This window comes from Hyperolius riggenbachi, chromosome 9 (assembly GCF_040937935.1).
Source record: "Hyperolius riggenbachi isolate aHypRig1 chromosome 9, aHypRig1.pri, whole genome shotgun sequence".
Taxonomy (NCBI): Eukaryota; Metazoa; Chordata; class Amphibia; order Anura; family Hyperoliidae; genus Hyperolius; species Hyperolius riggenbachi.
Genome location: NC_090654.1, coordinates 17,744,890 through 17,762,819, shown reverse-complemented (window position 1 = coordinate 17,762,819; position 17,930 = coordinate 17,744,890). Strand labels below are relative to the sequence as shown.

At 46.6% G+C, this 17,930-nt stretch overlaps 1 protein-coding gene across 4 annotated transcripts in view; it reads right to left on the bottom strand.

Moving 5' to 3' along the window:
- GRAP2 (GRB2 related adaptor protein 2) overlaps nucleotides 1-17,930 on the bottom strand; it is a 504,271-nt gene that overhangs the window by 3,121 nt on the left and 483,220 nt on the right. For all 4 annotated transcript variants that reach the window (XM_068252025.1, XM_068252023.1, XM_068252024.1 and 1 more), the window contains 3 exons: nucleotides 7,157-7,328; nucleotides 4,697-4,750; nucleotides 2,316-2,366 (listed from right to left, as the gene is read on the bottom strand). In XM_068252025.1, the coding sequence (XP_068108126.1) occupies nucleotides 2,316-2,366; nucleotides 4,697-4,750; nucleotides 7,157-7,328 (277 nt within the window). The remainder of the gene's footprint in view (nucleotides 1-2,315; nucleotides 2,367-4,696; nucleotides 4,751-7,156; nucleotides 7,329-17,930) is intronic.

Genomic DNA, 17,930 nt, shown 5'->3' with positions numbered 1-17,930 from the left:
AGGTGAGTACCCCCCCAGGGGAGGTTTTTTTCGTTACAGATTTTCTTTACATTTTTTCAGTTAATATAGAATTACATCCTGAACTTGACAATAGGAAGCTTACTTGGAATATCTCGATTGAATTTCTTTATACCTGTTTTGAATTTCATGATCTTAGTGGTCTTTGCTGACCTCTGCTGGTAACATTGGTAATTGCATGCAGACATTTGTACAATTTAGCAAAAAGACACCAATCCAACTGTTGGATTGATGCCTTATCAGTTGTTTGAACAATAGCAACCAACTTTTTTTCTGGTTGTTTCAACTTGTTTCACAACAAAAGTTGTTTGATAATTGTGCTGCATAAAAGACCGCTGTTGATCGTGTGGGGGCTTCAGCAGTTTAAATGATTTCACAGAGCAGAGATAATGATCTTTTCAACTTTCCTCTGCAGGAAAACCATAAACAAACAAGATACAATAAGAGACATTTGAGATAAGGGCTTAAAAGCCAGTGCTGTCCATAACTTTTTTGGGCGTGGAGCTCAGATAAGCTCTTTTGCATAGATTGTGACCAGGGCCGGGCCGAGGCATAGGCTGGAGAGGCTCCAGCCTCAGGGCGCAGTGTAGGAGGGGGCGCACAATTCATTCAGTTGTCATTCCTAATTGTGTATGAAGCAGAAAGAAATAAGAAAAGGGGATACATAGCAGTTACTGCAAGCCAGATAACTAGATATTAAGGTGTTGGGGAGGTTGTGGGCCCTGTGGCCCTCTTAGTCTAATAGCAATCAGTGTGTGACGGCTGGGGTGGGAGGGATGGAGGGGCGCACTTTGCTGTCTCAGCCTTGGGTGCTGGAGGACCTTGTCCCTGCTCTGATTGTGACTGAAGTTTCCTAATGGTAGGTACACACAATGTGTTTTCTTGAAAATCCCCTTAAAAGCGCTCGTGCAATGATGCTCAATATGATTGTTGTCACATGAGCGATGCACTTTCTATGGAATCGCAAACACGGCTCCTGCACCATTTTTTAAATGTTTGTGATTCAATAGAAAGTATAGGGAAATCGCTAAGGGCTTGAAAAAGCGATTTGAATTGCGATTTCCAGAGGGCTTTCATGCATAAATACATTGTATTTATTCATTTCCGGGTCGAAGAGTTCACTTCCTGACTGACGGCAGGAAGTGAAAAAAAATCATCGCTCAACAAAAGCACTTAGAAAAGCGTTTATAAAAGCGCTTTTCTAAGCGAAAATTGCGCAGAAAGCGCTTGGAAAAGCACTGACAAAAGTACATAGCTGAGGTTGCCACTAATTACCCCCTGAGGTGGGTAATAAGTGTCTCAGCTAGGTGGATTCCATGTAACTGAGACACTAATTACCCCACCTGAGGTGTAGGGGAGGCTGCCTGCAGAACATGCACCGTTAGGGAGTCACGAGGACAGGTCTGAGGAACGCTGCCACATGCAATTCACTTTTTCTCCTCACTTTTCTTCTAGGCTAGGTTCATAGTGGTCAGATGCAGAACTCACGCATTATAATGACTGTGAACAGCAATAAAGACTGGCCATAGACTTTAATACAAAACCTGCATGCAGCGAGTTAGAAAAACGCGTTCCGTTACTGTGAACAGGCCCATAGAGTTGAATGGGCAGTGAGTTGATATGCATAGCTCCCAACTGTCCCTTTTTGGGAGCCCTGTCCCCGTGTCCCTCTTTCCTCCTCATTTGTCCCTCTTTCAGGACTTTGTCCCTCTTTCTATGTAAATATATATTTCTATACTAAAAATGTGTTTGATTGACTCTAAACTTTATTCCCAACCTTTAAATTGATATATTACTCATTTTAAAATGTCAGTATCAAGAAAAATGAACCAGGATAGAAAGGACCAGTGTGGTTTGTATTATAAAACAACATATGTTTCTTATGAAATCTTTATAGCGTGCGTGACTAGAGGTGTGGTGAGGGTGTGACCAGGGGTGTGGCAGGGGCGTGGCTTAAGTGTTCCTTTTTCTCATCTCAAAAAGTTGGGAGATATGGATGTGCAGAATTATTCTGCAATGCAACTGAGCACTGTGAACAGGGCCTGAGGTGATATTTTCAAACTTGTCAATAAAATGCCTTTAAAACCACCAGCAAACAAGAAAACGCTCAAAATATTTTAGATAGTTTCTTTTTTCAACTACTTTTTGGTACTTTTTTCAATTGCAAAATAATGAAAAGTTATTTTAAATAGAAGATGAAGATTTATCTCCTAGGAGAAATCTCAGGAGAAAAAGGGAATTGCAGCATATGGCCCAAACTTGTCTTTAATGCATAAAGAGCGATCTATTGCTATTACCTTGACTTCTGGTACACTTCTGACTTGAGTGTTACTGGCGAAAGGAGTCGGCTAAAAAGAAAAAACGGGGGAACAACAAATTACTTAATATTGTACACAACTTAATTTGAAACTTTAGCCAAAACTTTAAAAGGACCCTGTGAGGTAATTAAAAGTGGAATTTGAAGTAACCGGGGGCTTCCTGCAGCGTCCCGTAGCCCGTGAGGTCTGCTGGCATCCTCTTTTTCCTTCTCCTGGTCCCGCTGGCGGCTCCGGTAATCTGCAAGTTCGGGTATCGTGCAACCCCGCCGCGCGTCCATCGCGTCATCACGCCGGTCACCGTTAGCCTCCTGCACATGCGTGGTTCTCTAAAGACTGAACCGCACATGCGTGGATTACCAGAGCCGCCAGTGGGACCGTGAGAAGGAAGAAGAGGATGCCAGAGGACCTTGTGGGCTACGGGAGGCTGGTTTCCTTTTTTAATTACCGCTTAGGGTCCCTTTAAATGATGGGAATTTCAGAAGCATTTCACAATATTACACTTGTTACGCTGACTGGGAATAATTTCCCTTTGGGAGAACTGCTCTGGCAATAAAACTTTGTCTTTCTTTAGGAATATTTATTCTCAGAGGCGGGACAAGGTCCTCCAGCACCCAAGGCTGAGACACTAAAGTGCGCCCCTCCATCCCTCCCACCCCAGCCGTCACACACTGATTGCTGTTAGACTAAGAGGGCCACAGGGCCCACAACCTCCCCAACACCTTAATCTCTAGTTATCTGGCTTGCAGTCACTGCCATGTATCCCCTTTTCTTATTTCTTTCTGCTTGCCTTCAAACACAATTAGGAATGACAGCTGAATGAATTGTGCACCCCTCCTACACTGCGCCCTGAGGCTGGAGCCTCTCCAGCCTATGCCTCGGCCCGGCCCTGTTTATTCTAATATCCTGCTCTGTCTCTGGTACAGCAAGTGAAGGAAAATCTCTGCTAGCAGAGGCTCCCTAAGTTAGCAGTCTAGAGACTGTTGGCACTTTTATTGGACTGAGGAAGCAGGCTCAGACCCGTGAAACGTGTTGCCTGTGCTTTGTTATTAAAAATTATTTGTTTAAGAATTTAGTCTCTGAGGTAAGCCACCTCACTGGTTTCTTTTTAGTTGTTTTTAACGTATTTTACACAACCAGGGCGCCTCTTTATCCCTATATACAGTATAAAAACAGAAAACCGAGAGCCCAATATGGTGTAGTATGTATTGGAACAGGGAGGAAAAATGAATTGTAAGTATTATACTTACAAACCTGGGTTACCGCATAGGTAACCGCTGTAAAGGCAGGTGGGGAGATTAGGCCTGTCCCCACTCAGGACTAAGATGTCGCTCTCTGTGGATAGAGTAAAAGAGGGTGTATCACCCTTCCACTAAGGGTGGACAACTTGATATAAGGATGTACAGAGGCGCCAAAAGGATAAAATATGCTAAAAAGTTCAAAACGTGGCGGTGGTTGACCGGCCACACCAAAAACAGACACGATGCTGTTGCTTGAGGAAGAGATGATTTATTCACATGCTCCAAGATAAAACTGCAACGCGTTTCACGGGCACAATCCCGCTTCATCAGGCAATAAACAACCGAAGTATCACACAGCTCTGGGTCCAGTCACAGCTTGGCACCTCTGTGAATATATACAGTATGCTAGGGATTAGATTGTGAGCTCCTCTAAGGACAGTCAGTGGCATGACTATGTACTCTGTAAAGTGCTGCAGAATATGTCAGTGCTATATAGATACATAATAATAATATGGTAGGACATTACACTATGACTATGGCAGGATTAGAGTGTGAGCCCCTCTGAGGACAGTCAGTGACATGACTATGTACTCTGTAATGTGCTGCAGAAGATGTCAGTGCTATATAAATACATAATAATAATATGATAGGACATTAGACCATGACTATGGTAGGTTTAGATTGTGAGCTCCTCTGAGGACAGTCAGTGACATGACTATGTACTCTATAAAGTGCTGCAGAAGATGTCAGTGCTATATAAATACATAATAATAATAATAATAATACGGTAGGACATTAGACTATGACTATGGTAGGATTAGATTGTGAGCTCCTCTCAGGACAGTCAGTGACATGACTATGTACTCTATAAAGTGCTGCAGAAGATGTCAGTGCTATATAAATACATAATAATAATAATAATAATATGGTAGGACATTATACTATGACTATGGTAGGATTAGATTGTGAGCTCCTCTGAGGACAGTCAGTGACATGGCTATGTACTCTGTACAGTGCTGCAGAAGATGTCAGTACTATATAAATACAGTACATAGAATACTTACTCTATCTGGGTTGTGATATTATCCTATTGTTAGATAAAAACAGAGCTGTTGCTTTTACCTTATTGACTTCCGGTAAACTTTTCACTTGAGTGTTACTGGCAAAAGGAGGCGGCTAAAAAGATAAAAGAAGGAGAAATTATAAGTTACTGAAATAAAGTTAATTTAGGAATTTAGATGTAGCTTTCCCTAAAAGCCCCTCTGAACAAGCTACAGCTGTGGCAAGACTTAAAGAGGAATTCCAGTGAAAATAATGTAATGAAAAAAAGTGCTTCAGTTTTTACAATAATTATGTATAAACTAGTAGACCTAAGCCTGTTTCAAAACGGGCTCTAGGTCTTTGTTGAAGCCCAGCCTCCAATAGGGGTTGCAGAGGTTGTGACCGCATCGGGGCCCTTGGGCTGGAGAGGCCCCATGGGGCCCACCATCAACCACAGTATTAGCTCCTTATTGGTCCTGTGCTGGTAATAATCACTTCTATAGATGCTTTAAATAGTAGTGATCATTAACAAACTGTTCCCATTCCTCTTGTTGCATCCCTGATGCTGTGGTTGTGACCGGCACGTTTTGGTGCACCGTATCAATTGTTATGTATAGCATGCTTGGGGGGCCCCAATGCAAAACTTTCACTGGGGCCCACAGCTTCGCTACTGCCTGTGCTATATTGGTGTTTACGTATATCCATTGAGAGAGGATCTTTAAAGAGCCCCCCCTTGAATCCCTTTTAGCCTGTCTCGCACCTGATCTATTCTAGAAAAGGAAGAGATCTCTCATGGGAAAGGAGGGTATCAGCTACTGATTGGGATGAAGTTCAATCCTTGGTCACAGTCAGTGGCGTACCTAGGGAGTTTGACATCCGGTGCTGATTATTTACAGACCCCCACCACCATCACCACCACCAAAACAACCAACTTTTTTGATGGGAGGGTTGACGGGTTGGGGCGCCAAGTGTGTTGCTGAAAATTTTGGGGAAAAGGAATCATCAGGATGTAAAGAGAGCTAACCGCAGGGGCATAACAATGCGGGATGCGACCCCTAGGGCCCGCTCAGGCCCTTTTTGGGGGGCAAGGAGGGGTCACAACATAAGAGGAGAGTGTGACAGATCAGCAGGGAGGGGGGACATTCCCCCCCCCCTCACCTCAGGCTCTCACCTCAGGCTCTCCCCTCTGCGCTCCCCTCCTGCAATTATTAGTGGCAGCGGGCGGGCGGCAGCAGGCTGAACACATACCTCCATCGCGCATGAGGTCTCTGATCTCTAAGAGCCTCATGCTACTTCCTGTTTACACAGGAAGTAACATGACGCACTTACTGATCTGAGGCTGAACACATACCTCCATCGCGCAGGAGGTTTCCGATCAGTAAGTGCTTCATGTATCTTCCTGTGTAAACAGGAAGTAGCATGAGACTCTTAGAGATCGGAGACCTCCTGCGCGATGGAGGTATGTGTTCAGCCTGCTGCCGCCCGCCCGCTGCCACTAATGATTGCTTTTTTTTTTGCAGGGGGGCCTGGGGATTTCTAGTTACGCCCTGAAACTCTGTACTCTATACAGTGCTGCAGAAGATGTCAGTGCTATATAAATACCCAATAATGATATTGTAGGACATTAGACTATGACTATGGTAGGATTAGATCGTGAGCTTCTCTGAGAACACTCAGAAAAAGGGACATACGAAAGAGGGGGGTGCATAGGAATGGGGGGGGGGGGATAAAGAGGTAAAGGCACAACACAGAGAGCCTGGTGGGAGAGGAGAAATGGCAGGAAGACCACCAGGACGCAGGCATCACCAGTGCTGTTTGGCTTGGACATGCTGCTAAAAAAAGCCACTAAAATCTGAAAAGAGGAAAGGGTCATGGGCATGGGCGGCACTACACTGGGGCATGCTGGGGCACTGCCCGCCCTCCCCCCCCCCCCCGAGAATCACTGTGCCCCTCCTGCACAGTAACATAAGGTTAACTGTTTCTAGGCTCTAGCAGCATACAGTGAACAAGATAGGGTGTACAAAAAACTCTCCATGTCAGCCTGGGTTTATGTAGGTTTTAAGTAAACCAAGAGTCTTATCTATTTGCCATAAATACCTCATAATCCTTGCAAGATCATTCATAATTAGTGTGTTTGGGTGACACTTATATTTTTGTGAAAAGGTGCAACAAAAATGCTTCTGCAACAGCAGACTGTCCTGCATTATTGATTAATAGAGGGGTGCTACATCTAGTGCAGGAAGTAGTACAGTCCCCTCCCTGCACTGCCTGCTGCTAGTTGCCCAAACTATGAAAAAAAGGTCCCAGGCTGAAGAACACAGTGACTGAGTTCCTCTTTAACTTACTTACTGGAAGACATGACCAGTAATCTCATTACCATCCTTAGTGGTGATGTTCTGGACATCAAATGGTTTCCCGGCTAACCCAAACAAGGGAGCCATTTTTTTTTAGGAAATAAGTATACAATTTTAAACATGCCATTGATGAAACTTTCTGCTTCTTTCCTCTTTTGGTATCAGTATCCTGGCCTTCCGTCCTTACCTGTGGTGGTGACGCCCCTTCCGCTAGAAGGTAGATCTGCTTCTGGCGGGAGATGGAGGTGTTCTTGTAATACTCCACAAGCTCATTGATAGACTTGAATTTCTCCGACCATAAACTGTAATTTCCACCCTTGTCTCGCATGACCTTGAAATGCTGTACATCTATCTCATGCCTAAAGTCGGAAAAAGCAAAAAGCTGGAAGTCAGGGTGATTGGCAACGGTATGATCCATGCTTCCCCTCCTCATCAGTGTTCAATGCCTGGATCCTGCTGGGGATCAATCCTGCGCTTAAGAATAATGCAAGCGCTTTGTGAAGTGTTTCTAACCCTACTTCACGTCTTCATCACATCACAGCTGGACTATTGCAATGCCCTCTATGCAGGCCTTCCAAACAAAGACCTACACCGCCTGCAGCTAGTACAGAATGCTGCCGCAAGACTGTTAACAAGCCAACCCCGCCATTGCTTTATAACACCAATCCTCTGCTCACTGGCTACCCATAAAATGGAGAGTTTGGTTTAAGACTGGCTTATGGACCTTCAAATCCTTGCACAATCTGGGCCCTGGATACCTGAAGGATTTTTTGCAACTGCATCACACCCCCCACAATCTTAGATTATAAGGAACTAATAACTTGGTCACCCCCAAAGTTCAACTAAAAACCTTTGGAGCCAGAGCTTTCTGTCATGCTGCCCCTACCCTGTGCAATGCCTTTCCCAACATAATCAAGACATCTCCAACACTGGGCACGGTTAAATCAAAACTGGAAAGCCACCTGTTTAGCCTGGCATTTATGATCACATAACTTTTCCCCTGTACATACCACATGTAATGATCTGTCACAAGCTTATGCGTTTTTGGGTCCTATGGGAGAAAATCGCTTTACAAATGTTTAATTGTTGTTGTTGTTGAGGCAATTTCTGGTGCGATTTCTCCAGTTTTTGGAAGCACTGTACAATCTACTGGAGGTGGTTGTACAGCGCTTCCAATTTACTTTTTATTTGATCCTGTTGAAATAAACATTAAAATATTTACTGTGCCTGTCGAGGTTAATTTTCCCTTGCTTCTGGTGCATAGCCACACCCCTTAGCCCAAGAGGTCATAGGCGATTCTCTATCTCCAATAAGAGAAGCATAGATGACCGCTTGTGCTAATGGGCGGGGTTAAGCACCGGAGGCCGGACATCGGGAGACCCAGCGAGTAGTTTAACCTTTATTTAAACTGCAAAACTGCCCACTAAGTCACTGCTAAATAGTTTTTAAAAAGTGAATGCAAATCAATTTTGTACTCCTATCTCTTGTGTTGGAGCGTAACTGCTCCAAAAATGCAGGAGGACCCGCAGTTGTGATTTTGCCAATCACAGTTGCTGTTGTGTGTTCCTGACCATTGACTGGCTTCAGCGTAACACTTTTTGTGCTCTAGTGCACCCCAGACATGAGGGGAACATGAACGTATCTGTCTGTTTGTCCGTCCGTCTATCTATCTGATACTGATCTGGTTCCTGATACAGGGAAATGTAATGGAGGAGAAGGTTCCTAATACAGGGGGAGGTAGTGGAGAAGAAGGTTCCTGATACAGGGGAAGGTAATGAAGGGGAAGGTTCTTGATACATGGGAAGGTAGTGGGGGAGAAGGTTCCTAATACAGGGGAAGGCAGTGGAGCAGAAGGTTCCTGGTACAGGGGAAGGTAGTGGAGGAGAAGGTTCCTGATACATGGGAAGGTAGTGGAGGAGAAGGTTCCTGATACATGGGAAGGTAGTGGGGGAGAAGGTTCCTAATACAGGGGAAGGCAGTGGAGCAGAAGGTTCCTGATACAGGGGAAGGTAGTGGGGGAGAAGGTTCCTAATACAGAGGAAGGCAGTGGAGCAGAAGGTTCCTGATACAGGGGAAGGTAGTGGAGGAGAAGGTTCCTGATACAGGGGAAGGTAGTGGAGGAGAAGGTTCCTGGTACAGTGGAAGGCAGTGGAGGAGAAGGTTCCTGGTACAGGGGAAGATAGTGGAGGAGAAGGTTCCTGATACAGGGGAAGGTAGTGGAGAGGAAGGTTCCTGATACAGGGGAAGGTAGTGGAGGAGAAGGTTCCTGATACAGGGGAAGGTAGTGGAGGAGAAGGTTCCTGATACAGGGGAAGGTAGTGGAGAGGAAGGTTCCTGATACAGGGGAAGGTAGTGGAGGAGAAGGTTCCTGATACAGGGGAAGGTAGTAGAGAAGAAGGTTCCTGATACAAGGGAAGGTAATTAAGGGGAAGGTTCCTGATACATGGGAAGGTAGTGGGGGAGAAGGTTCCTGGTACAGGGGAAGATAGTGGAGAGGAAGGTTCCTCCTGATACAGGGCAAGGTAGTAGAGAAGAAGGTTCCTAATACAGGGGAAGGCAGTGGAGCAGAAGGTTCCTGGTACAGGGGAAGGTAGTGGAGGAGAAGGTTCCTGATACAGGGGAAGGTGGTGCAGCAGAAGGTTCCTGATACAGGGGAAGGTAGTGGAGGAGAAGGTTCCTGATACAGGGGAAGGTGGTGCAGCAGAAGGTTCCTGATACAGGGGAAGGTAGTGGAGGAGAAGGTTCCTGATACAGGGGAAGGTGGTGGAGCAGAAGCTTCCTGATACAGGGGAAGGTAGTGGAGCAGAAGGTTCCTGATACAGGGGAAGGTAGTGGAGCAGAAGGTTCCTGGTACAGGGGAAGGTGGTGGAGGAGAAGGTTCCTGATACAGGGGAAGGTAGTGGGGGAGAAGGTTCCTAATACAGGGGAAGGCAGTGGAGCAGAAGGTTCCTGGTACAGGGGAAGGTAGTGGAGGAGAAGGTTCCTGATACAGGGGAAGGTAGTGGAGGAGAAGGTTCCTGATACAGGGGAAGGTAGTGGAGGAGAAGGTTCCTGATACAGGGGAAGGTAGTGGAGAGGAAGGTTCCTGATACAGGGGAAGGTAGTGGAGGAGAAGGTTCCTGATACAGGGGAAGGTAGTGGAGAGGAAGGTTCCTGATACAGGGGAAGGTAGTGGAGGAGAAGGTTCCTGATACAGGGGAAGGTAGTGGAGAAGAAGGTTCCTGATACATGGGAAGGTAGTGGAGAAGAAGGTTCCTGATACATGGGAAGGTAGTGGAGAAGAAGGTTCCTGATTTAGAGGAAGGCAGTGGAGGAGAAGGTTCCTGATACATGGGATGGTAGTGGAGAAGAAGGTGTCTGATACTGATACAGGGGAAGGTAGTGGAGAAGATGCTTAGCTATATACAGTATCTATCTGAATGCAGAAGCAGATAGTGCTAGATTAGAAGAATTGCATTTCCAGCAGCTGCCACCAGATGTCTCTGTTTCCTAAGAAATGGAAGCTGTTTTTGGAAGTCATTTTCTAGTTGGCGTATTATCATTATCCATCCTCCAGGAACGCAGCTCTGATGCATTATGGCCCTTGTCTCGTTTTATGAGCCAGAATCAGAGATTGATCTGGCAAGGTCACCACTTTAGCGAGTGGGAGAGTATTCAGCTCCCCGAGGGCATTAGCAGTATGATGTGTTCAAGTAGTTCGGCAAGAAGTCCTCCAATAAACTCTTTAGGAATACTTCGTTTATACGGCTTTGCTGTAAAATCCTGAACACCGAGAGCTAAAGCAGAAATTAGCCGCCGATCCGTCTCCAGGTACTCGTCAGGCCTGCCTATTTTTATTGATATATTATTGTCATTATAGATTTGTGCAGCGTTGACACATTATCCATAGCGCTCCGTCAAGGAATCGGCGCCAATTACCGTGCTGGCCATTCCTCCAGCGGGATGACAATGTGACGTCCCTTCCGTGGTTTGAAAAGCCAATGAATCTAGCAGCATGTTTCTGGGTTTGTGGGAGGAAATCGGAAGGCCCAGAGAAAACCCTCAGAAACACCAGTGTTAGATTTCTAGAAAGGCCAAAAAGGCCGGCGTCTTGGGATACTGCAGCTAGACATGGAAGAGGGGCTGCTGCATATGGAAAAGAGGGCTACAAATGGAAAAGGGAGGCTGCAAATGGGGACAACACATGGAAGCTATACATGGATGCTACACGTGGAGAATGGGGCTGCTGTACAGCAAGGTGGCGTAGTGGTTGTGTAGTACTCTCGCCTTGCAGCACTGGGTCCTAATTCGAATCCCAGTCGGGCACTATCTGCATGGAGTTTGTATGTTCTCTCTGTGTCTGTGTGGGTTTCCTCCCAGCATTCTGGTTTCCTCTCACATCCCAAAACCATGCAGATAAGTAAACTGGCTTCCACCTAGACCAGGGATGTCAAACCGGTCCTACGAGGGCCGAGATCCTCACACATTTTTGGTACAGTTCAAATGAATTGATGGGTTTGAATCAGGAAGGGTGTGGTCCATCAGGTAGAACACATTCCTTTCTTTCTCAGTCCATCCTAAACACTGGCATGGATCTGGCCCTCCAGGCCTGGAGTTCGACACCTGTGACCTAGACTATGATACATACACTACATGATACATACACAGACATAGACATATGACTATGAGAGGGGATACATTGTGAGCCCCCCTGAGGGGCAGTTATGTGACAAGACAATATACACTGGGGAAGATGTTGGCGCTATATAAATACTAAATAATAATTTAGTACCCATACCAGGCTGCCTATACTGGGGGCACCTATACCAGGCTGCCTATACTGGGGGCACCTATACCAGGCTACCTATACTGGGGGCACCTATACCTGGCTACCTATACTGGGGGCACCTATGCTTGGCTTCCTAGACTGGGGACACCTATACCTGGCTACCTATACTGTGGGAACCTATGCCTGGCAACCTATACTGGGGGCTCCTATGCCTGGCTAGCTATACTGGGGGCACCTATACCAGGCTACCTATACTGGGGGCACCTATACCTGGCTACCTATTCCTGTTCCTGAACATACACAATCGTACTTGCTTCGTGAAAGCGTTACCTTGTGTTCTATAGTATTTTGCATCTACAACCCGTATGCTTGAATCGGGCACAGATAGACAGACCTGGCGCCGATCTCTGCATACAGCTAAGGGTTAAGATATAGTGGGCCAGATTTGTCAAAGCATTACCGACAGTTTTTTCTTCTAAAACTGTTCTAACCAGCAGGGGGAACAGATCTGCATGATAGTAAGAAACTTCCCAAATCCTACATAATACCGGCAGTTTAGCGTGGATTTCTAGAGCGACACTACAGCGAAGGAAAAGTGCAAATCCATTCCTAAACTGCTGCAGATTAAGAAGTGCTCAATAGCAGTTCTCCAGATAGTGCAGCAGTGCAGGCTAGACATGATTTGTGAAGGGCTCCTCCCACCATACTCAGAGCCTGCTGACAGTAGATGTGTTGGTTACCTCAGCAACAGTAATTTCCCTCACACACTGCACTGCCTGAGATACCTTCCTAACTCCTTCTATTCTTAACAGTTTAAGAAGGAATCTGCACTATTTAGTGATTTCTTAGGATGTCAGACAGTTCTGCACAGATTTCTAAAAACCTACTAATATTTTGTCTCAGACTCTCCTGATAAATGTCCCCCAGTGTTCTCAGTGTGTTAATATAGTTACGGCCCTGCACTGATTGGCACGTGGTGGCGAGCATTTGGAATTGTATGTGTGTGGTGAATCCTTTGGAGTCAGAACACCCCTCTCAGCTAGTCGGTCCATAGATTGCGATCCACATATGGGAATCTATGCGCAAAGTGACAGCGAGACCAAATTTCTGACCCTGAGCGATTAAACCAATCACGGATCGGCCCTTGCGGTCCCTGACAGGGAGCAACACATGAAGAAACCATCAAGGTTGGATTACCCCTAGCGGAATTATCCCCCCACCCAGTGACGTAGCTAAGGAGCTGTGGGCCCCGATGCAAGTTTTGCAATGGGGCCCCCCAAGCACTCTATACATAATAATTGATATGGCGCACCAAAACCTAACAATGGCAACTACAGTGTCAGAGGTACAAGAAGGGGATGGGGAACAGTTTGTTAATGATTACCACTATTCAAAGTATCTATAGAAGTGATTATTACCAGCACAGGACCAATAGAGAGCTAATACTGTAGTTGAGGGAGGGCCCTTCGGGGCCCATCTGGCCCAAGGGCCCCGATGCAGTCGCTACCTCTGCACCCCCCTATTGCTACGCCCCTACCCCTCACCCCCACAGAGTTCCTCCATGTGTCACAGACTTTTGATTGGGACTCATGTCTGGCAGTTCCCCCCACGCGTTTCTGAAGGCCGGGATCAGAGGAGATCTCTCTATAATGAGAAGCGAAGCTGCCTGCCGAGGGAAACAGTAAAGTAATTAACCCCTCCAGCACTGCAGAGAGGCGGCATCGGCTGAGCCATCCCGGCGACGTGTTGTAAGCTCAGACACCACAGGTATTCTTTTTCTGAACAATGATTTTTTTTTATGGAAATGATCCGATCTTGGAAATCACCTTTTTTTTCCTCAGCACTTCCTCTGTATTTGCCAGACAGTGCTGAGCGCTGCAGTAAGCATGAAAAGAACAGTAGAGGGACAGACTCTTTTTGGATAAAAGGCAAAAATGTAAAGGAGAGGGAATGTGAAACTAGGCCATGCGTAGGATTATGGTATAGTACGGTAGGAGGGAGGAAGGCTGGTTCTCTCATGCAGCCAGGTAAAACACTTGCATCAGGCGCAGAGATTACAGTTTGTACTGTGTTTACACTAACAGCATTCAGTCAGAGTAGGAGGAGAAGCGAGAGGAGAGCGAGGTGAAGAGGTCATCATTGGGGAAAAGCAGTTTCTTGTGCTGTGTGAGGAGTCTGGCAGTGAGTGAGGAGGGGAAGCAGGAGAGCATCATTGGGGAAAAGCAGCTTGTTGTGCTGTGTGAGGAGTCTGATAGTGAGTGAGGAGGGGGAGGCAGGAGAGCAGCATTGGGGAAAAGCAGCTTGTTGTGCTGTGTGAGGAGTCTGACAGTGAGTGAGGAGGGGGGAGGCAGGAGAACAGCAGTGGGGAAAAGCATCTTGTTGTGCTGTGTGAGGAGTGTGACAGTGAGTGAGGAGAGGGGGAGGCAGGAGAGCAGCATTGGGGAAAAGCAGCTTGTTGTGCTGCCTGAGGAGTCTGACAGTGAGTGAGGAAGGGGGAGGCAGGAGAGCATCATTGGGGAAAAGCAGCTTGTTGTGCTGTGTGAAGAGTCTGACAGTGAGTGAGAATTGGGGGGGGGGGGGGGGAGGCAGGAGAGCAGAATTGGGGAAAGCAGCTTGTTCAGCTGTGTGAGGAGTCTGACAGTGAGTGAGGAGGGGCGAGGCAGGAGAGCAGCAGTGTTTCATTTGACTTGCACAGCAGAAGGGAGGAGGTGGCACTGCTGTCCTGACAGAGGTGGAATGGAGGACAGCCGAGTGGCAGAGGGTGAGCAGTTTCTTTGTCACAGACTCACAGCCAGCTAGTGTGCTATTGTGTTGAGCTGCAGCATGTCATGAGAGAACAGGAAATTAAGCAAAGTAAATTGTCGGGTGCTGTGCAATCATTCCAAATTGGGTGGTGGTGCGTATGTGTGTGTGTGTGTGTGTGTGTGTGTGTGTGTGTGTGTGTGGGGGGGGGGGGTGCTGGGGTGCATCCTCACAAGTTTGCCTCAGGTAGTGAAAATTCTACAACTAGCCCTGGGAGGGAGGATCAGCATAGCACTGTTACAGAGCACCGAGCAAGCTCATGGTGAACCAGAACTCCTAGGAGAGTGGAAGAGGCTCCAAAGGACCAAAAAGCCCTCTGACTAAAATGCTATGAAAAACAGAAGTTTGCCTTCTTAGAACAGAAGGTATTTGCCATTATTCAGGTTGGAGTGATCATATGATGTTTCCTACAATGCATCACTGCTGAATATGCAAATCATCCTTTGTTGTCCCTGTAAGTTAGCCACACCTCCAGAACCGCTGGAATGCAGTGATGTGTCAGCTTTTTTAATATTACAGAGCTACAATAATCCAACATGCATACAGGCTGTTTCTGTTGGTCCTCCTCATCAGTGCATGGTATGGATTAAAGGAAAGGTTCAGGGAGGGTGGGCAAAAAATAAAAATCAAATTCCACTTACCTGGGGCTTCCTCCAGCCCGTGGCAGGCAGGAGGTGCCCTCGCCGCCGCTCCGCAGGCTCCCGGTGGTCTCCGGTGGCGCGCCCGACCTGGCCAGGCCGGCTGCCAGGTCGGGCTCTTCTGCGCTCCAAGGCCCGGCACTTCTGCGTCCCACGCCGGCGCTCTGACGTCATCGGACGTCCTCCGTGCTCTACTGCGCATGCGCAGTAGTTCTGCGCATGCGCAGTAGAGCCCGGAGGACGTCCGATGACGTCAGAGCGCCGGCGTGGGACGCAGAAGTTCCGGGCCTTGGAGCGCAGAAGAGCCCGACCTGGCAGCCGGCCTGGCCAGGTCGGGCGCGCCACCGGAGACCACCGGGAGCCTGCGGAGCGGCGGCGAGGGCACCTCCTGCCTGCCACGGGCTGGAGGAAGCCCCAGGTAAGTGGAATTTGATTTTTATTTTTTACCCACCCTCCCTGAACCTTCCCTTTAATGTGGCTCTATGGAGTAGGACTTGAAGCACCCAGAGTTACAGGCCTAGGAGTGTGTAAGGGGTTGATAGGGATCAAAAAGCCCTCTTACTAAAATGCTATGTAATGCAGGATTGTGCCTACTTAAAGGGGAACTGAAGTAAGAGGTATACGGAGGCTGCCATATTTATTTCCTTTTAATCAATACCAGTTGCCTGCCAGCCCTGCTGGTCTATTTCTCTGCAGTAGTATCTGAATAACACCAGAAACAAGCATGCACCTAGTTTTGTCAGATCTGACTTTATAGTCTGAAACACCTGATCTGCTGCATGCTTGTTCAGGGGCTATGGCTGAAAGTATTAGAGGCAGAGGATCAGCAGGGCTGCCTGGCAACTGGTATTGATTAAAAGGAAATAAATATGGCAGCTTCCGCATACCTCTTACTTCAGTTCCCCTTTAAAACAGAAGGTATTTGTGATTATTCAGGATGGAGTGAGCTCTGACATGTCTCCCAGTGCATCACTGCTGATATGCAAATCCTCCGTTTGTTGTTCCTGAAAGCTAGCCACACCTCCAGAACGCGTACGTTAAAAAAGGGCGCTGGGAAAAAAGGGCGCCGGGTTTTTAACGATAAGCATGGATAACGTTTAAAAATGTATTGTAATGTATTTCGTTTAAAATTAATGTTTTTAAAAGTTATATATCATTAAATAATGTGCATTAAACCGGCAATTGTAAAAACGTTAATCTTTCGTTTAAATACTGAAACGTATAATAACGTTTAAAAAAAAAAATTACTAAGTAACCCTCCCCTAACCCCTAGACCCCCCTGTTGATGCCTAAACCTAAGACCCCCCCTGTTGGTGCCTAAGTAACCCTCCCTGTACCTACCCCTAACCCCTAGACCCCCCTGTTAGTGCCTAAACCTAAGACCCCCCTGTTGGTGCCTAAACCTAAGACCCCTCTGTTAGTGCCTAAACCTAAGACCCCCCTGTTGGTGCCTAAACCTAAGACCCCCCTGTTGGTGCCTAAACCTAAGACCCCCCTGTTGGTGCCTAAACCTAAGACCCCCTGTTGGTGCCTAAACCTAAGACCCCCCTGTTGGTGCCTAAACCTAAGACCCCCCTGTTGGTGCCTAAACCTAAGACCCCCTGTTGGTGCCTAAACCTAAGACCCCCCTGTTGGTGCCTAAACCTAAGACCCCCCTGTTGGTGCCTAAACCTAAGACCCCCCTGTTAGTTTTTTCGTTTAAAAATAATGTTATAAAAAAATGTACTGTTTTTCGTTTAAAAATAATGTTTTAAAAAAATATTGTACTGTTTTTCGTTTAAAAATAAAATTTAAAAATGTATAAATCATTAAATAATGTGTAATCATGAGAAACAGTAATAAAACATTAAGTCTCCGGGCGCCGCTTTTAAAACGTTATTTTTCTCCGGCGCCCTTTTTTCCTATCGGGCGCCCATTAAACGATATTTATTATAGGAGTGAATGGCGGCGCCCGATTTGTCCACTAGCCTCAGGCGCCCGAATTTACTGTTCCCCTCCAGAACATCGAGGGACTTACAAGACTAGGGGGCTGAGAGAAGCCCCAGGTAAGTAAAAGGGGGCACTTTCATTATGACTCGGAGATCCTTTAAAGGACCATTCAGCAAAAAAAAAAGTAAAGCAGAACCAACAGGTTTTAAACTAGTTGATCTTCTCATGGGGGATTCTCAGGATTTTCTTGTTTTCAAAAGCATTTCCTGAACAGCACTTTAACTGCTGTAAGATATAGTAAGATACCAGCCAGCCTCCCTATTCGCTTGCACACTATTTTGTCAGTTACACTTCGCAAGTGCCATTCTGGAAATGCTTTTGAAAACAAAGAAAACTCTGAGAATCCCCATGAGGAGATGGACTAGTCCAAAATCTGTTGGTTCAGTCATATTTTCACTGCTTACTTGTTTTGCTATAGTGGTCCTTTAAGAAGATATGCTTTTGTACATGACTGGATATTTGGATATCCGACATGGACAATATTTAGCTTCCTGTCCCATTATCACACCTCAGCTTGCAGTACACTCTAAAGGGACCCAGAGCAGAGGCATGAAATGGAAAACTGAACTTGCCTGGGGCTTCCTGCAGCCCCCTGTAGACCACAAGGTCCTCGGCGTCCTCTAGGTCCCTTTCGTGGTCCCACTGGCGACTCCGTTAGGAGGACAACTTTGGCTTTTACCATCAGCATTAGAAATACAAATCCCCAATGTGTCAGTGTCCACAAAGGATACAGTGTCTGCTCTGCCTGAAATAAAGCCTATTCC